Raw genomic sequence first — 26,062 nt, forward strand, 5'->3', positions numbered from 1 at the left:
CTCAGAGTAAGAAATCTAATTAGTCAATCTCATTAACTCTGTACATCTGCTAATTTATTTACTTATGTACAGTATTTATTTATCACATTTATCTCCCCCCCACATACACACACAACCTGAATCTTATTTTGGATAATCAACAGGGAAGCTGTTACAGATGATAAATTCACCTAAAAACTTAACCATAAGTTTTTTGGGATATTATATTAGGAAAAAGTCCCCAAGAAAAAAAAACTGTCTATTAAATTCCAAGAAATTTTTAGCATTCTTTCTTTTCTTTTGCAGCAGATGTCACTGCATTTTAAAACCCTCACATTAAATATGTGTAATGGAATATGTTTCACTACCAGCTATCTCAGAGTATTCATTTCCAATCTTTGCAATGGATTAACAGTAATCTCTGAACATAAAGCATTAGCTATCTGATCTCTGCACTTACACACAAAACTTCTGATAAGTACTTTCAGGCATACAAGCATCTCCAAATGATAGAAAACAAAGGTTTCAATAGTTTGTTTTCCTTTTCAAAATATCAAATCATGGAGTTAATTTTACAGTCTCGTTTGGAAAAGTCTGTTTTGCAACAACATTTTATGGATTTGTTTATCCTGTAAGCTTGTCAAATAGTATGAATGCATTGCAACTACATTACACTACCTTGATTTTGGTTTGGATCCTGAAATAAAATGTTTCATTCCAGACTGGGTAGTAAGAATTCCTGACAGTCTGGGTTTTGAATATTTCCCGTGATGCTGTTGGCAGATGCAAAGTCACATAGCAATCAGATGTGGAATCTACAGCAGGAAAAAGAAGAAATTGGTAATTGCTTTTTTCAAATATTCAGCACATCTTAATAAACAAAAGAAATATAATAGCTAAATTCCTATGGGTCAAGAGTGCCACCTACTTCTAAAGATACCTATATTCTATTTGTTATACTGTAATAATCTATATATTATTAGTCTTTAAAAAGTAATTTAAAATAGTAACTGTGAGAGGGACTTTGGAGTTCTAGCGGATGATCACTTAAACATGAGCCAGCAGTATGCAGCAACAGCCAAAAAAGCTGATAAATCCTTGGTTACATAAACAGAGACATAGAATCAAAGTCATGTGAGGTATTGGTACAGCTTTATAAAGCCTTGGTAAAGCCACACTGCATCCAGTTTTGATCACCACATTGCAAAAAAGATTATGAGACTTTGGAAAAAGTGCAAAGAGCAACTAAGATGATTAAAGGTCTGGAGACTAAAACATATGAAGAACAGTTGCGGGATTCGGGTTTGGTTAGTTTAGAGAAAAGAAGGACTGGCGGGGCGGGCGGGGAACATGATAGTATTCCAGTATTTGAGAGGCTGCCACAAAGAAGAAGGGGTCCGTTTATTTTCCGAAGCACAGAGGGCAGAATAAGAAACAATGGATGGAAACTAATCAAGGAGGGAAGCAACCTGGAATGAAGGAGAAACTTCGTAACAGTGAGGACAATTAACCAGTGGAACAGCTTCCCTCCAGAAGTTGTGGGTGTTTCATCACTGAAGGCTTTTAAGAAGAAACTGGACAGTAACTTGTCTGAAATGGTATGCAGTCTCCTGCTTCAGCAGGGGGCTAGACTAGAAGACCTCCAATGTCCCTTCCAGCTCTGTTCTGATTCTGAAATACATGCCACCAAGAGTCAAAGTGATTGTGGCAGACTAAAAATGCAATAAATAAATGAATTAAATAATTTAAAGATTTTTCAGCGCTTTAGATTCTGAGAAACACTTATTAAGATGTCGAATTTTTAGAAACAATTTTGTATAGTGGAAATGAGATTCAACTTAATGAGATAAAACATCAAAAGAGAATAGGAGCAGTGCAAACTGGGCAGAAGACTGATTCTCTTCATGGAAAAAAATGTAATAAGAAAGCATGTCCTGGTTTGGGTTCCAGAAGAGACTATTTGAAGATTCACTGAAGGAAATGTATTGGAAACCAAAAACTGATACTGGTAGACCTGCTTTTGGGTTGGAAACAGAGTGGTGTGTTAATAGGAAACAGAAGCCTAGAGACTAATGGTAGATAATCATTGAAAAATCTGGAATAAAAGCAAGAGATGCTGTTGAGAAAAAAAGTTTTATATCCCGTATAAGCTGCAAACAATCAAGTTTATTATATTTTATTTTGCTCTAAGTCACCAAAAAATCTCTTAAATTATGAGCTCAGCTTTTCTAAATTTGTATTTCTGTGAGATCAACACAATTAAGTAAAACTCAACTCTATTTTTCAACCATAACATGCCAGGAACTTACATCGTGTATAAGTGGTGATGATACTGGCTTTCAGAATCTTGACAGACAGGAGGGATAGTGGAAATAGTTGGTTCTGCAATGGAAACAAAGCCAATAATGAGGGCCTGAGCCAATTGCTAGGATCTATCATGTGGTTTTGTACAACACCATCCATGTTCCTTTCATTTGGCGGCAATATGCTGATTCTGTAAACTGCTTAGAAAGAGCTATAAAATACAATGGCATATAAGTCTAAGTGCTATTGCTATTTATTATAGGCTGCTTATTATATTTCCCTATAATGCACACCTGTAAAAGATCCTTAGATGCTGCTATGGAGTTCTAGTGTAGTGCAAAAGGGAAGGGCCATCCCGGTTTAGTAGCCCTAAAACTCATGAAATGCATACTTCCCTTGTTCTTTAAATTTTCAGATGTTTTCCAATTTATTTCCTTATTATCGCTATACTACAGAGCTATGGTTGCTATATAGAATATTCAGATGTTATTATCTTCAGTAGTTAGATTATTATATTTTCCAAATTCAGGTTACTTTCCTTATGAGAAGTCCTTGCAAATAAATGTGGAGATAACCATGGTTATACAATAATCTGTGTGATAGAGCCCATCTCTTGGATTCATTGATGGTTATTATATGATACTTGACTGATATATGTTTTTTTTTATTTTTATGTTAAGTAATCTATGTGTTTATGTGAAAGAGCTTTATATTAAGCTCTGTAAAACTTTATATTATATCTTTATATTAAGCTCAGGAAACATGAAACTCTAGGATTTCTGGAAAAATCTATATTGCTGATAGGTAGTTTGGTAGAATCTCAAAATCTGACCATGGTAATTAATTTTTCTGCAGAGTTACTTTGAGTAGTGCAGAGATTAACACCAAAGTTAATATTAGACAATTAAACAAGAAGTAAATGATAATCAAGGAGCTATCGACGGTAGTTGGTAATCAAGAAATCACCAAGAAAACTCCCACCAATACCGGCAGGCAAGTCAGTTATATAAGAGCAAATCCCACTCCCTTCTAGCACCTGTGATGTTACCCAGTTTAGTAATGAAACATCTGCAAGAAAAACCACCAAGCACAGAGAGCGCCAAGGATCCAACAGTTCAACCCTGAATTTCAAATACTCTATCAGTCACTTTCCATTCCTGTGGATGGGTTCCTTATCATACGTATTTTCATGCATACCATTTTCTGTGTATACATACACTCACACAATGAAATTGAATTATTATATGTCCAAAGTTAAAGTATCAAAATGCACGTAAATTGAGACATAATAAAAGCTTTTCTTTCTAAAATGCTGTATTAATGATGTACTTCTATCTAAGGAAGTTATAGGTGAAAATTTGGTTGTTATACCTGAGAATGTGAAGAGCCGAACTGAAGCCATTTTGTGTTTGCAGTCTGAACTTTTAAAGCTCAGAACATTATGTAATGTGTTTTCTGCTAGAAATAATACAAGATTGCAAAACTATGTACTTGGCATAAATTAGAGGTATGTGCTGGGGTGCTTAATGTGGGATGCCACATTAAGAGATTAATGGTTTTCTTATAATCATCTGGAATTTGAATAACAGGAAATCTGACTATAATGAGAATGTTGGGAGTTTTCCATGGAAGGTTGGAACTTTCTTAAGAAAACGTTGTATAATGTCCATATATGGGAAACAGGAAGTGTTATGTAACCATGTGATTTGATAAATCTATATAAGCTGTATTCTCTAAATGGAAATGTCTCCTTTTCTCCTCTGCTCAAGCGCGAAGCTCCATTCACACAACAAAAGGGCCCACATATCTGACTTTTAAATTATTTAAACTATCAGTTAAAGTTGGAATTGAATATATATACACATTGACACAGATGGGAATCTGCTCATTCCTAGCTGACTACAATATGTTCTATGCCAGCGGTCCCCAACCTTTCCAGCTTGGCAGCCCGGCACAGTGCAAGGGGGGACATGTGAGTGACAGACGTACACACTCACAGCTCCATTCGTGCCAGTGGCGTGTACGTGGGCCCTTTAGTTGCATGAATGGAGCTTTGCGCTCGAGCAGAGGCTGCTTGTGCTCATGTGCAAAGCTCCACTAGAGTGAGCAGCAAGTACTTGCACCCAAAGCTCCACTCGTGCAAGGGGAGGGCACTCACATGCAAAGCTCCATTTGCTTGTAAGCTTTGTGTGAATGTGCTTGCTCAAGCAAATGGAGCTTTTTGTGCAGGCGCTTGCCCATTTCTCCTGTGGCCTGGATTCGTATAATACAATAAACACTGAACATTTTCTGAAACCTTTACTATCATTAATTGAATCCAAATGTGTATAAATCTGACCAGACAAGCTCCTGGAGAACTACAATCATCACACAGAAGAATGTATTCCAAGATTAACTTTCATGAAAGAAAGTTGTCCAGCTTTGCAGCAGAGCTATTTTATAGCACTAACCATACACTCCCCAAAACAAGTAGTCCGTGATGGCACAGTGGTTAGAATGTAGTACTGCAGGCTACTTCTGCTGTCTGCCAGCTGTCTGCAATTTGGCAGATCGAATCTCATCAGGCTCAAGGTTGACTCAGCCTTCCATTTTTCTGAGGTGGGTAAAATGAAGGCCCAGATTGTTGGGGGCAAGATGCTGACTCTGTAGACTGCTTAGAGAGGGCTGTAAAAGCACTGTGAAGAGGTCTATATGTCTAAGTACTATTACTAAATGGTTCAGCTGACAGTTTAGTTTCCCTAGAGAAAAATATTTACAAAAGAGAAAAATTACTTATCTAATCTGATATATTTTCTGCTCAATCTTCTATTTTATACAATTAAGCAGAGAGACAACTACATTTCTCCTGACTGGAACTTGAAAGGGAAATTAAGAGTATGTCTGAATGGGGGCCTCATTATAACAGAGATTTTTCAATGCTAATGTTTTATTTTATTTGGAATTGTGGTGAAAAGGTAGACTACCTATTACATTGATAAATGTAAAAATTTAAAAATAGTCTGATATTATTCTGATAATCAGAATATTGGAACAAAAGGTTTTTAGGTAGTAGAAAAATTATAGGAATATTTTCAGTTATATAAAAATGGTGTGTATGCCAATTTATGCCTATAAAGAAACTGATTCAAAATAATTCTCACAGCTGACTTGGTGTCTAAATAAGAATTAGACCAATATCAGAAGGAATAAAAATACCAGCAAAGAATTAAAGACCCTCAAATATATCAAAATTATATTACAATTGTCCTTTTTAAGAATTTAATTAAAACCCATAAAAATTGGAAATTTATGCATATAGGACTTTATATATGCATCACAGGTTTTTAATTTTACAGCTACATGTACAATACACGCTTTCTTTTAAAATGCATTGGTTTTTCTATTTTGCATTGTAAAAATCTTCAATTTTCAGGTTTCCGGTTTGTCGGCCAGAGCGGTAGGGATTCGCAAGCTGCGCGATCCCTGCCGCGCTAGCTGCGTTTTGGGGCTCCGACCCGGACGGGTGCGGAGCAAGGCTGCCCTGCAGGGGTAGCTGAAGGTAAGGGGGATCCGGAGGAAGGGTTTGGGGTGTTGCAGACCCCCTCCCTGGCCGGGCAGAACCCCCTGTTACCAGGACGGTGCAGCGGCGGTCCGTAATGGCCGCCACAAAGAAGTTGACAGCCGGGCAAGTATGCGCAGGAGGAAGAAGAGAAAGTTATTGAAAGTAAAAGTTCTTCTTGGTCGACCCAGGGCTTTGAGATTTATCTAATTTAATTCCTGGAAAAGATGGTTTTCTGATGATTTCTTCCACAAGAGAAAAAAAGCGGCTATTTTGAGGTGCTGAAGGAAAGTTTACTCTCCTCTCCGACGGAATTAAGCCGGAAGGGAGAGGATAAAGAAAATTTATAAATTTGGATCTTGTTGGAGGAGATGCCTTGAAGACTTGAGGACAGAAATACAATCTTAATAAGGCTTTAAAATATAGACTTGGATTCTTTTTTTTATTTGTTTGATACCACCCTGGAAGAGGAAGGGGGAATATTGGCTTGCTTGGATTTATTGAGGATTGTGGATTTTGGGATTGTTTTGCCTTTCTCTCGAATATTTGGTTGGTGTAAGAAGAAAGAGGAATAAAGAAAAGAAAAGATTTATTTATAATGGCTTTCCTTTTGAAGACCTGAGGGATGAATATGAGCAAATAAAAGCAATCTGCAAAGATGGCATGGAAAAGCTTTTCTATTCCTAGAAATGGCGCTGGTCAATTACCAACAGACAATGGAACAGATGGAAACGGAAGAAGAACAACAAGGAAGAGACGAAGACGCCATCTTCATTGAATCCCAAAACTTATCTAAGGAAGAAGGAAGGAAGAGAGCAAGGAAAATGAAGGACTTAAGATCTAAAAAACATTTGAGAAAGAGAAAATATGATGCAAAGTAAATATAATGATAATAAACAAGAGAAAAAGGGAACGCAACAGAGAAGGGATCCCAGCAAGGCAGAGGTTAGAAGAAGAAGGGGGGTAGGAAGATTTGGTGGGGGAAGAAAGAAAGGGGAAAGGCGGAGAAAAGCCTCAAAGCTTTAAAATTGGATGGGAGAAGAGGATTTTTTTAGAGACAAAGGATGAAATATAATTTTCTGTAAGAAAGATTCTGCTAAGGTACAGAAGATGGTATTGTAACATTTATATTTGAAATAGTAAATTAGAATGCTTTAAGATTTAATAAGAAATTAAAATGTTGAAGTTTTTATTAATGATTGATTTTTAAAATGTAATAAAATAATCGAAGGAAAGGAGGATACAATGTATTTAAACATTTTTGGGGGATAGAATGTACCAAGCAGAACCAAATTGGGTATTTGTTATGTTGAATGTTAATTTTACTAACTTAGGGGAGGATAGAAAGGCATCATACTCTGATTAGTGATTTCAGGAGAAATTTTTCTTTTATTATAAGAAGAGATAGAGGGATAAATGAATGGGCAAAAGATACAAATTTAATGATTTAATTAAGATGGATTAAATAAGATAGAAATGTGAAGAGTGATATGTGCTATTATTTTAGCCCATGCAAAGAGAGGTAACTGGGGCCAAGGTACTTTACTAAAAGATTTTTTTATGTTTGTTTGTGTTTGTTTGTGTTTTATGAGAATATTGGGGAAATTATTGTAGAAAAACAGGGAAAGATTCAATATGTAATGATTTGTTTGTTGTTGAAACTTTTAATAAAACTTGTTTAAAAAAAAAAAAAAAATCTTCAATTTTCTTTCAGTTAATTCTATATAGGATTTTAAGTGTAATTCATCGAAGGGGGTTTATTGGAATTGCTCAGTCATCTCTCCCAATAATTACTCACAAATTTGAATTGCCATTCTCAGTTCCTTTGCTTTTTAAGATCTCAGCTACAATAGACTTAAATTACAAGTTTTGCTATCTGTGCATTCCTGTCACATTTCAATATGTTTCTAGCTAGATATTTGTTAGGTATGTTTTTAAAGGATTACATTCCTTTTGAAACATTAAAAAAGCCAATTAAAAAATATAAATACTTATTGGAAAGACTGAAAACTTTATGTGGATTTTTTGCTGAAAAGAAAAAAAGCCCAAATTGATGATGTTTAGGACTAAAAAGATTAAAGAGGAAAAGAGTGAGCCTGCAACTACTGGATAGAAAGAAGGACAGAAGTCATAATTTACATTTTCTTTCTCTTTTTACTTCATTTCTTTCTTTCTTTTAAAAAACTCTCTTATTTTTCCTTTTTATTGTGTTCAAAAACTCTAAGAAAAGAAAAAAGAAAAAGTCAAATTGAATGGAGAACTGAATAAAAGGAATTAGTTTTTTCTTTGCAGGCAAAAAGGTGTGCCCCTTCATAATTAAATGGCAAAATTTGAAATGCAGCAGGAACCAACTTCTTTTGATGCGATCACATGGGTTTGAGTGATGCGGGCAGCCACCAAGAAATCAACAGGGTGCAACCTCATAAAATGGTAGGTACATCTTATAACTTGTTTTTTAAAAAATAATACATAATTTGCAGTGTTCCAAAATTCCATCGTTGATAGTTTCAAAGACTTCTAGTTTTTTAAAAAACAAAAAAAAGCAAACAAGCAGGATTAATCATCAGTATGAAACCAACACCATGGAAACAAAATTAATGAATGAATATGGAACTTAATGTGCTGAAATCCAAGTGAACAGCCAGATTTTCTCCCCAAACCTGCTAATTAAGACTGAGATGTTGAAAGGCAATCAGCCTTCTCCCAGCTACTAGGGTTTTTTTGTTTTACTGGCACATGTGGCATTTTTTGCAAGGACACTTTGTATAAGTCTTCAACCTTCTTGAATCACTTTTCTACTCCTATCCTTTTAAAATAATACGTCTACAACAAGGATTGACATTCTGAAGAAGTTTGCTTTGTCCATAAGATTTAAATAAAATTTCAGCCATTTCTTTCATTGCCCAACCAATTTTATAATGTTCAAACTCACCTAGTAATCGATTAATAACTTCTTCCTGTAGAGACAGAGAACCCATCCATTTATCAGAACACCCAGAAACTATTCAAAGTTTGAATTAGGGCCAGCATTTTATCATATCATTTATCAATTCAGACTGAAAGATTAGTGGGAATGTACCTAATTGTTACGATTTCTCAGCAGAGTTTCCTCAAGAAATATATATCTATAGAAAGCAATAGCGTTGTCTTCCTTACCTTTTCTTCTGTGGTCTCCATTCTTGTCAAATAATCTTTTCATAAACACTAGAAAAAAATTGAGCAGTTAGTTGACAGACAGACAACACTCAAATCTGTTGTTGCTCTTCCTTGGCACATCCCAAAAGACAATAATCATATATGCTTGTTCCAGGCTCCACCCAATGTGATTTCTGAATAAGAAAACAAGAAAGGACTGTGAGGTGTGTGTTTTTTTAAATATCTGCAGAGTCATACTTCACCACCACAAACCCAGATGAAGTAACCAACCATTATGCATTTATTGCAGTACAAACAGTTCCTGGTTTTTCTCTCCTTCTCATCTTATTTTACACACACAAACAGTAGTTATTTTCTTGTTAGAATTACCTATTTTTCAGGTACGATGTGGTAAACCCAGGATCCCCAACTCCCTGACCATGGCCCCTTGCCAGGCCACGGCCTATTCACAACCAGGCCACATGAGTGGCAGGCTGGTGCACACATGCATGCATGCAGCTTGACTTCCACAAGTTCTGCTGCACAAGCATGCACATGCACGCTGACCTGCTAATCATGCAAGTCCAGCTGCATGCACGTGCCAGCCCGCCACTCATGTGGCTGCTTTGCCTCTCCCCACCCCCTCCTGGTCAAGCCACCAAGCCACAAAGGCGGGCAACCGCTACAGTAGACTATAACTGTTAATATCATGATCTATGGTGAGGAAAGAACACGTCTCCAGGACAAAATGAACTTACATAACTGGCAATAAATAGGTGGTAGATAGAGAGTAAAAATCTGATCCCAGATGATGGGAGAAACAAATTGGTTGGTTGGTTGGTTGGTTGGTTATGTGTCATCAAGTCAGTGTTGCCAAGTCAGTGTCATCAAGTCAGTGTTGTCTCTTAACAACCATATACAAGCAGATAAACTTTCTCCCAGATGATATGTCCCAGGCCACTCCTTGAGGTTTTCTAATGTACACCTATAACCATTATAATGAAGTCCATTCACTATGTTGTTGGTCATCGTCTTGAGTTACAAAAAGATCGTTCAAAGTAGATAGGAGACATAAATATAGCCATTCTCTATAATGCTTCAATATGGCTACATCCCTTCCTGTGATCGTGGGCCAAGGGTAGCTGCATTATCCTAGGAACTGTCCTAAAATAGAACAGTATGATGTGGAAGACCCTAGTGGCAACTGATATGACTGGGAAATGTTCTTCCTGTTCTCCAAGCAATCTAGTATATCTAACTACATTGCTGAATTTAAATATTTATCTATATCTACTTTATTGTCTAATGCAATAAAAAGATTTGATGCAGGGTTTTAAAATAGCAATGAGGCACTTTTATTGGCATAAATCATCTAGCATACAAGCTATTGACATGCTTCATAACAAGATATTCTTGGGATTATTCATAATACTATTTCACTCGTTGAAATTAGGGACAAAACAACATTTACAATTTTGTTCCTTCTGCCCCTTCTTTTTTCCCTTTTCTACCTGAGAGAACATTTTTGTTCAAACCATCACACTTTTCCTGCCCCCCACCCAGTGGTGGGATTCAAATTATTTTACTACCAGTTCTGTGGGCATGGCTTGGTGGGCATGGCAGGGGAGGGATACTGTAAAATCTCCAGTCAGAGGTGGTATTTGCTGGTTCTCCAAACTACTCAAAATTTCTGCTACCAGTTCTCCAGAACTGGTCAGAACCTGCTGAATACCACCTCTGCCCCCACCCCACCCACAAACATATATCCTTTTCTTCGTCTAGGATCTTTCCTAATACATTTCTCTTTACTATACAACTATAGCACATAAAGCACGGCACCATCCTCCCATTTCATATTCAATTCATTCTACATATATTGTGAACGTTCAACAAAATAGAAGGTGCAATGCAGTGGCAAGAAAGAAGATGAGAACCCAAAAGCTATATTAAGGAAAAGAAAATTTAGAAAGGAGAAATTTATAGAGAAGAAGCCAAATGACAAAAAAGAGGAGCTATGAATTTTTACAACTAAACTGGAATTTCACAAAGAGCCACCCAAGCAAGTTGGGAAACTCGGTCAGGAACATTCCTGAATGGTGCCCTTATATGATTATTGACACATGCTTAGTTCTCTGCATTTTTCATGGTGCAACTATCTCAACTAGCTAGCTAGAAACCACAGAGGCTCCACGAGTGACAGCAGGTTCTACGGAATCAGTATTCATAGAATATTTGAAATGCATATGAAGAGTGGATGTGATTCTTCCAAAGGTGTTGTGTAAGCTGAAAGTGAGGGAGGTTAGGTGTCTCTTAGATGAATCTCTTATTCAGGATTGCACTGACTTTTACAACAATTTAGCTTACAGTTACAAAAGCACTTATGCTTGCAGATAACCATCACTCCAGCAAAGATTATGTATGTAAATACATCTCCCTGCTTTAATTCAATAATGTCTTACCTATTTTCATTTCAATGAATTTAAAAAAAAATCTTTCTAAGAATATTGTCCCCCCAAAATTACTGTACATCTCTTGTAATGATGTATTATTAACAATGCATTGTAAGTATGGAAACAAAGAGTCTACAATATTTTATTGATCAGTTATTGCATATATTTAAGCCTCTTTAGCAAAGAGAATAGAGAATAAAGGAAGCTCTATAGAGAAGTGCCTCACCTTTTCTTTGTCTGTTACAGGTAACCCTCAACATATGACTACAATTAGGATGAGAACTTACATTACTATGTGATGTGGTAATTAAATGAGTCACAGCTAATTTTATGACCTCTTTTGCTGTAGTCGTTGAGTATATCATTTTTTGTTGTTGAGCAAATTCAGTTCCCACCTTTGACATGGTTGCTGGAAGCTTCCTGGAAAGGTCATAAATGGCCATCACATGACCTCAGGATCTACAACCATCATAAATACATGCCAGTTGCCAAGGGCCCAAATTTTGATGATGTGTTTGTGAAGATGTTGCAATAGTCAAGGGGGTGAGAATCACTTGTACGTAGCAGCACTGTCATAACTTTGAACAGTCATTAAATGGACTACCTGTAGTTTAATATATTTATTTCCTCCTTTCAGATTCTGAAGATGCTTCCATGGTGACTTCCCACTGAGAAACCACTGGAAGAAGGAAACGAATATAATTGTTTCTCTGGACACCCATTGTTTGCCACTCTCTGGCTGGGAGATCCAGCATTATAGTTGCCTCATTACTTTTGGAGGCCTGAGCTCTTGCAGGTTGACATAATTAACCTTAAGATGCTGGTGAATATCTGCAAAACCAATTGCTGGTGTATACTTGTTCCAAAGCAGTGATAGTGGGATCTTCACCTTCAGCAAATGTGCATCAAGAATCATGGAGAATTAACTGTGTACATCAAGAAGGGAATGATAGGAGGCAGTAAGCAAGAGTGATATTGAATTCATTCATTCATTCATTTCATTTCCACCTCATTACAAACCAAGTGATAGTCAATGGCTTACATGATATTAAAACATTAAAACATCCATAGAAAACAATTAACAGCAGAATAAAATAAACTAGAGTCAACATCTATCAAAATAAAAACTGTAGCAAGAAATAATAATAAATTAAAAAGAAAGAGGACTGACACTCCCAAGTTAATTAGAATACTCTCCACAATACTTTGGTTTTCACCATTTGATTGCTACTGGAGCCTATTCCACAGGAGGCTCACTGCTACTGAAAAGTAGCATCTACTAGGTTCAGTTGGAGAATATAAACCGACAGCAAACAGCACTGCATACTAATGGTGTTACCTAGTTAGGTAATGAAACATCTGCAAGAAAACAAGCAAGCTCAGAGAGCATCAAGGACCCCACATTTCAATCTTTAGTTACAAATATTCTCCTTTATTGCTTCCCGTCATTTTCCAGAAGCGGGGGGGACTAAGAGTAGTTTCTTCCTAGATGACTAATGGATTGGGTTGATTCAGATTGCAGTAAGCAGTTCTAAAGATATCCAGGTGCCAAACATCAAAGCTTTAGAGCAGGGGTCCCCAACCTGTGGCCTGCAGCCCACTAGTAGGCTGTGAGGGGTTTTCAACTGGGCCATGGAAATGGTCATTGAGCACCGGCACACACACATGCATCCTCATTTGTATGTGCAGTGGGCAAGCATGGGTGTGCACTGTGCACGATCCGTTCGTGTGAGAAGCAGGCACACGTATATGCCGCTCACACAAATGGAGCTGTGTAGGCACGCACTTGCCAACTGGTTGCGTAAACCATCCCCTTCCCGCCCCCGCTGGTCTTGAAAGCCGGAAATGTTGGGGAACTCTACTTGAGAGGGTTAAACCCAGCATTTTAAATTCCACGATAAACCATTTGGTAACCAGTGCAAGGCCATAGCTGTAGACAGTAAGGGAGATGAAAAAAATAAACAATAATTGTTACCTATGCAAAGAGAACTGAAAGACTGTATTCTTCCAGTCTTGGGAAGCAAGTTAATATTCAGTAGCTAAGGAAAAGACCACCTTGATTGAGTAGATTAGGATCAAACTGGCAACATTCTGGTATTAAAGACAATCTCAATATTGTAAAAATATTGTTAACTTTCCTGTGGAGTTGATTTCCTGGTTGCATCTACTTAATGAGGCTGGCATAGCACAGGTGTAACACACTCCAACAGATGTATGCTGATTAGCACTGTCTTCTAGACCAGTGGTCTCCAACCTTGGGAACTTTAAGACTTGTGGACTTCAACTCCCAGAGTTCCTCAGCCAGCTTTGCTGGCTGAGGAACTCTGGGAGTTGAAGTCCACAAGTCTTAAAGTTCCCAAGGTTGGAGACCCCTGGTCTAGACGAATTGCAGCTTCTGAATAGACTGCAAAGACAGGCCCATGGAGACTGCATTGCAATGGTCTAACTGAATGGAAAAGAAGACATGACCTGGTACAAGGCTAGATTGCCTTGTACTAGGTCTGGTCAACCTTGGCACACTAAGCTGAGTAAAAACACCCTCTAACTAAGACTTCCATTTGCTGCTTAAGCAGAAGCAATAGATCCAGAAGGATCCCCAAATTGCAAAGCTATTCCCCTGAGGGTAGTGCTTCTCCACCCAGAGATATAATGTTGACGTTGATAGAGAACCTTGATATACCAACAGTACAATCAGAATTATCTATGTAGAGAAAACAAATGTTATGTTGGATGCATTCTTCAAACCCATCTATGAAATAATTCCAGAAGCAGATCAGTGGTGGGCGTGGCAGGATAAGGTTACTGCAAAATCCCCATTCATTCCCCACCCCACTGACCTGCTTTCCAGCTCTGCTCTCCTGTGCAGGGCAACAAAAGAAGACTCAGCCAATCAGCTACGACTCAGGAGGAAAAGAATAGATGGGGGTGGGGCCAGTCAGAGGTGGTATTTGCCGGTTGTCCGAACTACTCAAAATTTCCGCTACCGGTTCTCCAGAACTGGTCAGAACCTGCTCAATGCCACCACTGAAACAGACCTATTCTAATGTTATGATTTTCAGAGCCTTGAGATGATAGGAACCCAAGACTATGGGTAGAAGTGAAATAACCATTGGAACAGATATCCTTTCATCTAGCTCCTTCTCCCTCAAAAATATGTGCCCTGCTTTTTAATAAGAAATAATAAAACAGCTAAGCTTTGAGATCACAAAAGCTGGAACTAAATACAACAGAGTTTCCAGGTTGCCAAAGAAGAATAAGATTCAACAATTTCTTGGATCCATTATGTTGCATATCAATGATCCACCTCATCAGAAATGTTCAACAATTATTAGCAAAAAAAGAGAGAGCAAACAATGAAGAAGGAGATAAAATTAAAGACTGGATCGTATTCTACAATAAATTTACCTCAGATAGGCATTGTTCCAGGAGCTTCACCTTAGGAGGAATGCAGTTTAATGATGTACAGTCACTCCCAGGCTTTTCTGGCAAAACTCTTAGCACTAATTATTCTAATTTAATGAGTAACAAGATTTCCAAGGTTGAATGAAATTGAGTGGAGAGATAACTAGATTCCTTTAAGTAATATTAGGTAATGTATCATCAGAGCGATGCCATGCTTCTTAAGTGGATTTGGATCAGCTTGTATATATATATATGTGTGTGTACATATTAACACGTGTGCTAAAGGTGAATCAACATTGATTTCAACCCAACCCTGCTATAATGAACTGAATTCAGGTAGCTCTCCACTTGCAACCAAAATTGGGAACAGAATTTTGGTCACTAGGTGAATTGGGTTGAGTCATCACATGACCAGACCCAGTTTATCACCGATTTAACTGTGGTTGTGTTATGAGAATCACATGCTTGTTAAGTGAATTGTGTGGTCATTAAATGAATCCAGTTTCCTCCATTGACTTTACTTGTTGGAAACCAGCTGTGAAGATTGCTAACTGTGATCACGTGACTGCTAGACATTGGAACCATCATAAATGCAAATCAGTTGACAATCTCTTGAATTATGATCATGTGACCAGAGGTGGTGCTATAGTTGTAACTTCAAGGACAAGTCGTAAGTCACTTTTTTTCAGCCATAATTTTCAACCATTGTTAAATGAATGATCATAAGTCAAGGACCAGCTGTACAGAAATTACAATAAAAAACTATAAGAGCATAAAGATATTCAAAAATCTTCATAAAAGTTACAAACATTCAGAAATTATGAAAAACTGTACTTGTTAGTATCATTGATATATTCTTCTTAATAAGGTAAAGGTAAAGGTTCCCCTCGCACATACATGCTAGTTGTTTCCACTCTAGGGGGCAGTGCTCATCTCCATTACAAAGCCGAAGAGCCAGCACTGTCCAAAGACGTCTTCGTGGTCATGTGGCCAGCATGACTAAATGCTGAAGGCGCACAGAATGCTGTTACCTTCCCACCAAAGTGGTCCTATTTTTCTACTTGCATTTTTACATGCTTTCGAACTGCTAGGTTGGCAGAAGCTGGGACAGTACCGGGAGCTCACTCTGTTACGCAGTGCTAGGGATTCGGACCACCGAACTGCCGACCTTTCTGATTGACAAGCTCAGTGTCTTAGCCACTGAGCCACCACATCCCTATGTTCTTCTTAATAGTTTATATCTAACCAGAAGTAATGGATTTGATTCTTTAAAGTTCCCACAATTCTGGGGGAATTGGAAAATCCTTATTTTAATTCTAGAATATATTTTTCCCAATGACTGCTTAAAATTCCTATCTTTGTTGTTGAAAATAATAGAAGAGGGAGAGGAAGAGAGACAGATACAGAGATATGATAGATGACTGACAGACAGACAGACCTGAGGCATCTTCCCTGTTCCAGACAGGTGGGAGATGCTTCATTTCCGTTGCAGGAAAATCTCAGCTAAGAGATTTTTCCTAAATTAAGGTCAGTTATGGCAACTGAATTCAATTGGTGAAATTCACTGCAAGAAAATGTCACTCCCTACCTTGCAAAGGATAATTAACACCTTAAAATCACAATTGTCATTTAGAATTAAAACTAATTAAAGCTCACAGATTCAGAAGATAAGAATAAGAAAACAATGTAGTAGTTTGAATGTATCTCTTTGCATAGAGATAATATCACTTGCAATTTAGGATCCCACAGTAAATAAAGATAAAGAGAGGGCCCTGCTATTAAGAAAAGTGAGGTGGTAATGAAGAATATCTCACACAGAGATTTTGTTATTCCAGTTTTGTTATCCTGCAATTATATTTAGTTATATTAAATTATATTTTATGCCCCCTCCCCTTCACATACATACAAAAAACCTGGATGTGGTTTCAGACAAATTAAATGCAAACACAAATAAGGGGAAGATATAATATGTTATTTTTTTCCTTTTTTATTAAATTTTTATAATATATTTTTATTTTGAATACCAATAATACAAACATAATACATATATATCTAAATACAAAAAAGGGAAAAATACAAATATACACATACCCCACCCCCGGGGACCTTTTTCTTTTCTTATATTTCTTCTTCTATAACAACTAAAAGATATACACTATATTCCAATTGTGCCCTTATCCCCTCCAATACAACATATATTTTAGTAGGTTTATTCCCTTTGCCTAAAATCACTCCATATTTCATTATAATTGTTTGCTTTAATCACCCCCTTTTTAAAATTTAATTTCTGTTATTAATTTATCATTTGTTGCTATGCTCCAAATTTCATTATACCACTCATTTCTTTGAATATCCCAATTTTGTCCTCAATCTTTAGCCATCACTAATTTACCTGCCATTATCAAATTTACAATCAATTCCTTTTTTTTTTTTTTTGGTTTCATTTATAAGATGTTATTGACAAGGGGTAAATGTCTTTAAAAACCAGTGAACAATGGGACAAGTAAGAGAGGCTGACTATGTCTGTTTTCCATTTTTATGAGTCCTGTAGAATTCTTCACAAACAATGAGTTGGATCCAGATTTATGTCTAACTGAGTTCCAGTTCTGCAGAACAACCATCCTCAACCTGGATGTCCTTTATTCTAGATATGTGGGATTCACTCTCAAGATTCTCAGCATTGGCTGGAGAATGCTGTAACTTGGAGGACACCTACAACATTTAGAGCAGAGGAGGAGGGTGTCCAACTCCATCCTTGAAAGCTGCCCTGGAGGGAACCTCTGTGGCAGCATGGGTAGTGGGACCATGAGTTGTGAACATCCAAAGGAACTGCAGCAGTAAAAAAAATCAGCATGCACTTTTCCTCCAGAAGTATTCATAGAGGTACAAACCTGATTTTACTACCTTTTGTGTCACAGTCTAGAGGCGCAAAGCTTAATGACACTAGAGATGATCTTTGCTCTAGTGGTTTAAGACCTAGCCCTTTGTGGTGGGGTGAGCTCCCATCACTGGCCTCAGTTTCTGTCCACCTAGCAGTTCAAAAGCATGTTATATGCAAGTACATAAATAGGTACCCTTTTGGTGAGTCAGTTTGTGCAGATGGTTAGAATCCTGCTAGCGCTGGACCTTCCTTGTTGCAATTCCCTTTCGTGAGGCGGCTTCAGTGATGGGAGACGGCTCCAGATGCTGCTGCAGGAAAGCCGCCACTTGTCTTTCTTTCTGGAGCTGAGCTAGCTATGATGCACCTTGGAAAGCATGCAAGCATGAACCAAATAGGGCTAAGCAGTTTTAGGAAGCCAAACTACAACTCTGTCTTAGTGTTGTAGTCTCCTGGCTAATGTAACATTGCCATTCACTAAATAAATGAATACATTTGCCATAGTTCTTAACTAAATCACTGCAGTTGTTAAGTGAATCACAACTTAACTTAAGGTCATTTTGCTTAACAGAAGCCAGATGGGAGGTTTGCAAATGGTCATCATATTACCCCAAGATGCTGCCACTATGGTTATACCAGTTGCTAAGCACCAAACGTTTGATGATATGACCATAGGGATGCTGAAGTGCTTATAAGTGTGAGGACTGATTGTAAGTCACTACATTCACTGCTATCATAACTTCACAAAGTGGCAAAATAATACTTGTAAGTCAAGGGCTACCTATAGTAGAAACAAAAGATGGAGTACATTAGTCATATTGCACTAAATTGTAGATAAAAGTTGAGCAAGCGGGCCCAACATTTAATCTGCAAGTTGAATTACAGAAAAAGGATTATCTGCCTTTTCTGTAATCCAGAAATTATCCTATTACCCACATGTACCCTATGGTTATCCTAATTAATACCAGGAAGAGGCAAGGTTTTGTTTATCTGTTCACAAACGCCCAAATGAAATACGAGGAAATGCAGGGAGAAGGTGTTTAATTTTTTCATAACATTTGTAAAAAAAAAAAAAAAAGGCATTAATGTCTGTCAACAAATATAAATTTACATAGAAAATTTACAGGCATTGGAAGTTGGACTGCAGGCTATATTATTATTTATGCAAGGCAAAAAAAGAATGGTGGCAATTCACTAGAAGAATCAGACTGGAGGTGGTAAATGGCTTGAGCTTCCAACCATGTTGTTCTTTAAAAAAAATTAAAATGTGATTCCCTTGTGGCAAATGGGTTGGAAGTTTTTAAACAAGAATGCATGTCCTATATACAAAGGCACATATAGGACATAATGGTAACATTATGTGCTTTCCAAGAAAGACTAGCCCTTATCTTAGATGGCTAGTAGATAAGCAGAGCTGAAGTGAAGAAATTTTTAGAAAAAGGGAGAACTAAAATCACATAAAGAGTGTCAGATCAAGATTGCTGTGTGACAAGTTGTATTAACCTAATGTTCAGTTCAGGACAATGGAAGGAAACCTGACCATTGTTGTTTTAAGTAGCATGTACCTCTTCCCTTTAACCTTTGGTCCTTTTCGAAATTGTAGGTTGCATCGTTGTTCAGGGTTTCGAGTGGGAACTTTCCCCATCCTTTCTGGAGATAACAGGCATTGTAATTGGGATAGGTGATGTTTTGGAAAAAAAGAATTCCTCTAAATAGAGGCACTTGAAATTATTAAAGCTTCCCATATGGGGAAATGAGGCTGGTTGGAAATGATCGGGGCATGGTTAGGCAAATATTTAGTAATGCATAAAATGCAATTGCTAGCTGGCATAGTTAAGAGTAAAATTACCACCTTGTGTGAACTTTTAGTCCTGTCAGTTAGGAATATGTCTGTTATTGTGAGCAGCTTTCAAATGTAATGCAGACCAGAAATAGGTCAGACAGATTATTACTAAGTATCTTTGCAGTAAGAAATATGTGGGCAGGGTTTAGGAAACACTACTAGAAATCCATAGACAAGTTGTTTATTTCTAGACTGCAGCTGAAATTTGATCAGTAAAGATGAGCATGAAAAATGAATTTCTGATATCAGATAACCAAAAAAAAAACCTGGATGGTAAACCCAGAAAGGAGAAGCTCAGCATTGCATCTGCATTATGAACAGAACCTACTAAACCTTTGCCTTACATTCACTGGGGAATCCAAAAGGGTGGTTCTCACTTAAGTAGTGCATATTTGTATAGTATTCTGCAAATAGCACCTGAGATGTATCCAAGATATGCTACCATTGTGCCACCATTGGTTGCACATGTTGGAAATAGTTGTAGTTTTCTCTTTTTCCTCTTTTGCTCTTAAGACAGATGGGATTGCAGTACATTAAAGGACTTCCTCTTGCTTTTACTGCCCACATACACTGCAGCAGTGGTGGGATTCAAAAAAATTTACTACCTGTTCTGTGGGCATGGCTTGGTGGACATGATGTGGCTTGGTGGGCATGGCTTGGTGGGCATAGCAGAAGAAGGATACTGCAAAATCTCCATTCCTTCCCCACCCCACTAACCTGCTTTCCAGCTCCATTCTCCTGTGCAGGACAACAAAAGAAGATACAGCCAATCAGCTGGGACTCAAAGCAGAGAATAGATGGGGAGGTGCCAGTCAGAGGTGGTCAGAACCTGCTGAATATCACCTCTGCACTACAGTAAGCCAGTGTTTTTGAAACTTGGCAACTTTAAGATATGTGGACTTTAAAGTTGCCAAATTTGAAAAACCCTGCACTAAGCAATATAAGAAAATCCTGAATAATCTTTCTTTTCCAGACATCACTACAGTACCACCCGAGACAGAATAAACACTCCAGCCCTTCCTTCAGGATTCCACTCACCAATTTTGAATATTTTATACCTATTTTTAAAATGCATAAGGCTCCCTTCCTAAAGGAAAGACCAAGTGACAATTAAAGAGCCTTTCGCCATATCCAGTGCACAGATCTTAAGGAACACTAGGCCACAAGACTATACAGTTCAGGGCAAGGGAGGAAATTATTGATAAGGAGAGGAAACTACCAAGGAACTTGCTTTCATTAAAGATCAGAGAGACAAGATAGGTTCTTTTGGATCGCACCAGATTGATTTGCCAGATGTGCCAAGCAGAAGCGACGGCAAAAGGCAAAAGTGGAAAGATAACGAGAGACAACAGCTGACTAAATATAAGCAAAGGAGTATTCCAGGTATTTCGATATTGACAAATAAAGTAATTATCTCTTAGGATGAAAATGAAGGACAGACGACTAATGATGAAGATGAAAAGGAATGTGATGGAAATTATGAAGAAGCCTTCGACCAAACATACATACCCTCTACTTCAAGTACTGCATCCAGTTTTGTTCACCACATTATAAAAAAGATGTTGAGACTCTAGAAAAAGTACAGAGAAGAGCAACCAGGATGATTAGGGGACTGGAGGCTAGAACATACAACGAACGGTTGCAGGAACTGGGCTTGGCTAGTCTAGTAAAGAGAAGGACCAGGGGTGGCATGATAGTGGTCTTCCAATATTTGAGGGGCTGCCACAGAGAGGAAGGGGTCAATCTATTTTCTAAAGCGCCTGTAGGCCAGACAAGGAATAATGGATGGAAACTGAACAAGGAGAGATTTAACCTGGAAATAAGGAGAAGCTTTCTGACAGTAAGATGAATCGACCAATGGAACAGCTTGCCCTCGGAAGTTGTGGGAGCGCCATCACTTGAGACTTTCAAGAAGAGATTGGACCGCCATTTGACAGAAATGGTGTAGGGTGCATAAGATAAGAAACAACTGTTGATGCTCATTTTCACAAGACAATAGATAAAATATACTCATATACTACACTAATATATTATATATAATATATTATATATTATACTATATAATATATTATATAATATACTATAGATGGGATGCCTATATACTGGGATGCCTGGTATGGGTGGTTTAGAAATAAAAAGAAAATAAAATGGCCATTAGGAAAAGAATGAGGAATTATGTAAATATGTATATATGTTATAGAAAAGATTGAAATGTAAGATGAAATATATTGATTTGTAACAAGAGTAAGATGTAATGGTAATGGAATAAGTAATCATATATTGAAAAATGTAAGGAAATGTAAAAGATGTCTTGATGTTGATAACAATGTATATTATTTTATTTTATGTTTTTAAACTTTGGAAAATTAATAAAATATTTTTTTTTAAAAAAAGAAGCTCATAGGAGCTGTTAGCTTTTCAAGGTAATCCAGACAAGAAGCCTACCAGGAGTACTAACTCTATCCTTATTGTAAGGTTAAATAATCAGAATCTATGAGATTAAAAATATTCCTCCCTACGTTTCCTTTGACTCTTCAGAAAACTAGGAAGGCTTCCTTCTGAAACATTTCTCACAGCCTCCCTTTTTCTGTGGACTGAGATATCTTTTACATACCAGGTACCCAGAGGTCCCACATGTGATTACATGCTGTTTGTTCTTAATGACTGGACTGCATTATGAAACAAGCTCTTTCTGGGAATTATATTGGTCCTTATACTGTTTTTTATTATTATTATTATTATTATTATTATTATTATTATTATTATTATTATTATTATTATTATTATTATTATTATTATTAACCAAACTATTTCAGACAGCCTATGGAGAGATGATTCCATTTGTATCTAGATGTGTGAATAGGGTTTATTTTATTACGTTTGTGTCATGGATGTTTTAATGGACTGTTTCTTATCATGCAGTTATACTATCAACAGCCTAGACAGCCTTTTGTGAGAGGTACTAATCCAATAGATAATAATCTACAGCAAGAGTCTTCAAACTTGACAAGTTTAATACTTGTAGACTTCAACTCCCAGAATTCCTGAGCTAATGGGACTAGAGGAGGAATTCTGGGATTTGAAGTCCACAACTTTTAAAACTGTCAAGTTTGAAGACCCCTGATCTACAGTATAAAGCTATGAATGCTATGAAGACAGACTATAACTTACATTTACTTATCTAGATTTTAATATTTTAATCTGAGACTTTAATCTTCTCCAAGGCAAAGAGATTACAAAGGAAAAGGTCGTCTCAGTGCAGACCTCTCCTCTCTCAGAATAAAGAATAGAATAGAATAGAATAGAATAGAATAGAATAGAATAGAATAGAATAGAATAGAATAGAATAGAATAGAATAGATACATTTGCAAGGAGATGTTTAAGATCCTTGTCAGGACCTCTGCTAATTGGTCGGCGCAAGTCTACTATTATCCATAGCACCCCATCTGGACCTGCAGCTTTACTGGCCTTCATGGCCTTCAATACTGCTCTCACTTGGTGTTCATTCATGGTGAGTGGCTGGGAATTAGAAGGCCAGCAGGCAGGGGCTACAGGGTCAGGTCTTTTCACCTCATATCGGGCGAAGAAGGTGTTCCACTCTTCTACCAACGAGGCATCATCGTCAACCAACTTCCTCATGCTGCTCTTATAATCAGTTAGGTGTTGTAGTCCTTGCCACACTTGCTTCGTTACTTACCTAGGGGTCTTCCCAAAAGCTATGCTGGAATAAAAAACTCCCACTGTGGAATGGAATGAAAGAATAGAATAGAATAGAATAGAATAGAATAGAATAGAATAGAATAGAATAGAATAGAATAGAATAGAATAGAATAGAATAGAATAGAATAGAATAGAATAGAATAGAATAGAATAGAATAGAATAATAACTTTATTGTCACTTTGAATGTACACTAATCAGCATACATTAAAATGAAATTTCATTGCAAATGCTGTAGGGTCACCCCTCCAATATACACCTCCAAAAGAGAAAATAATTTCCCATCATGAAAGTGTTAAGCCTAGTTGTTGAGAAACTGATTCCCAGAAAGTGAACAGAGTTGGAGTAGCCTGCGGTATCATAGCAAGGCAGATCATAAACCTCAATGTTTGTCCCATTTTAAGCATCCTATCAAAATGAAACCATTTTTGTCTCCTTCAAAAAGTTGTAAAAACACCCTATTAAGGTTAACTCCACTTATCAAGAAGCAGCATAAGATCCATTGTTCCATACTATTTTCTGTAGAAAATCTGAGGCTTCACACCAAAAGGTTTATCATTCTCATTCCCTTGACAAGTACAATTCCTCTGGAAATGTTCCTGATTTTGGAAGGAAGAGGAAGTCAATATATCTCTCCCACATTTTCACTGTGCTTCTCAACACTTTGATTCCATTGGCTCAGAACTGCAGGTCAACATGCACTTCTTGGGCATTGTGGTACAGAGAGCTACAAAACTACACAATTTCAAGTCCTTCAGCCTCAAGCTCTAGGCAAGTCTCAAAGTGTCAGCCGTTCAAAATAGGTTAGTCTAGAAATCCAGTATAATTTAGATGAGTACTGCTTTTATAATAAAGTTATAGCAACAGAATTTGCAATTTGAAACGTGTTTCCCTCTCTCTCCCTTTATCTTTATGAGAAGTAGGGAGGAGCTTGTCTGAGATGTTTACTTATATTACACTCCATCCCCCAAATCAGGCCTATTTTATCTGTTGCCTCTTCCTATTTTATCTGTTGCTCACAGCATTTGCCTTGTTCCCATTACACTTCCAATGCACTCCAAGCATATATGAAAATTAGAAATTAATCCACCACACCTTTATATTTCAAATCTGGGAAGGAACTAATTATTGAGTTTTGGACCTGACCAATGGGATGAGGAACAGTACCCAGGGGGAAACCATCCTGGCACCACATATATTTACTATACTACTGTACTATAATTACACAAAATTGATGTATTCCTTTGTATATTCCTTTGTATATATAAATATTACATGTAGTATTAACGGCATTAAATAATACTTTTACTTGTATTAGCTACACCTACTCTCATAATCCTCTCTACAAAGAAAAAGAAAGGCAGTGTAGCATAACATGACTGGGAAAACTGGAAGATCAAGTTGTCTCCTTGAACCTTGTGGCTTTTTGTTATTAAAATCATTACAAGTTTCTCTTGATCGCATTATGAAGCTAAACTAGCAGATGACATTTTATAAGAAATATGACACTCCTGAACAAACTCTATCAAATTCTACTTGTTTTTACTTGACTCATACTCTAAGGTCCCTTCTAACTCTGTATTCTATTCTACACCTGAAAGATGCTTCTGTAGTTTTGGAAGCAACATCCCTCAGTTCTCCTTGACAATTTGTATCCAGAGCTGTATGTTCAACAGCACAGATTTATTTATTCATTTATTTAAAAGGTTTATACAGGCACCCATCTTAAACACAATCCTGGACAGCAGACAACAGTATAAAATCCTGTAATCATAAACCAGAAAACAAAGACCCAGCACTTCAGTCAACTCCATGAGATGCCCCAAAACCCAGATGTCCTCATTCTATCCCAGGTTCTGGGTAAGTCAGTTCTTGATGGCCTTCTGAAAAGCTGAAAGGCTGGGAGCCTGCAGAATCACCATGAGGAGAGTGTTCCTTAAAGTAGGGGCAACTACCAAAAAGGTACACTAAATAGAAAGATTTCTGGAGTGCACCTACTCTATCCAATCTGGTGGGAGGGACAGATACTGTCAGGGAGAGGTGGTTCTGCAAGTAACAGGTGGCAGTATGTTGGCCCTGATTGTGTCACACATTTAGTTAGGGCATGGGTGAGTTGGCATGCCATGTAAACCTCCTATAGTGACTGAACTCAGTCCAGATTTGCCAAAGGTGTTAAGTTTTAACTCTAAATAAAGCTTAGAGTTTGGCTTTAAAGCACCTCCTCAGAACCTGCTTCATATGAATAGCTGAATGTGTAGGCATTCATTATTGTCCATGATAACACCAAAATGACAAAACGTGCATTGTGATAGAACGAGCCAAGGTCTGCCCTTCCATATATGAATTTTTATATCACTTGTAAATGCATATGGGACTATTTGCATCAGGATGTACTTTTCCTCACTTGCAGACATCTATGAATGATCAGTGATTCACTGACATTCCTGTTTTCAGAATCTGTCTAAAGTTCCCATCTGTGGGACCACTTCAGTTTTCCCATAGGCACAGTGTTGAAATTCCATGAGGATAAAGGGGAACTGAAATGGGAATTGATAGACCAATGGTGTTGATTCTCACTGTGACATTTTTCTTACTTCATTTTGCTCTAAAGTCTAGCATGCCTGATAGTACACTACTGATACATAGTTAAAGTAATACATTATGTGACCCCTGTCATTAGTATCTTTAATGGCATTACATTATCCATGCATCAAAAAGTAGCAACAGATTTAAGGGGTATATGTGTGCATTAAGCTTGTGATGGAATTATCATCCCAATTATCACGGAATTATTGCCCGGTTCATTCAACTGGT

The 26,062-nt window shown here is 37.4% G+C and overlaps 1 protein-coding gene across 1 annotated transcript in view; it reads right to left on the bottom strand.

The window, feature by feature from the left end:
- Positions 1-9,076, bottom strand: part of LOC113409993 (cytosolic phospholipase A2 beta-like) — a 39,363-nt gene extending 30,287 nt beyond the window's left edge. Inside the window, exons 1-3 of the mRNA XM_026664325.2 lie at positions 8,978-9,076; positions 2,289-2,361; positions 658-794 (exon numbers count right to left, since the gene is read on the bottom strand). Of these exons, the coding sequence (XP_026520110.2) occupies positions 658-794; positions 2,289-2,361; positions 8,978-8,998 (231 nt within the window). The 5' untranslated portion in view covers positions 8,999-9,076. The remainder of the gene's footprint in view (positions 1-657; positions 795-2,288; positions 2,362-8,977) is intronic.
- Positions 9,077-26,062: the final 16,986 nt, after the last annotated feature.

The sequence above is a fragment of the Notechis scutatus genome, chromosome 1 (assembly GCF_049901735.1).
Source record: "Notechis scutatus isolate UNSWTSFEM ecotype Mainland chromosome 1, rNotScu1.2, whole genome shotgun sequence".
In the NCBI taxonomy this organism is placed as follows: Eukaryota; Metazoa; Chordata; class Lepidosauria; order Squamata; family Elapidae; genus Notechis; species Notechis scutatus.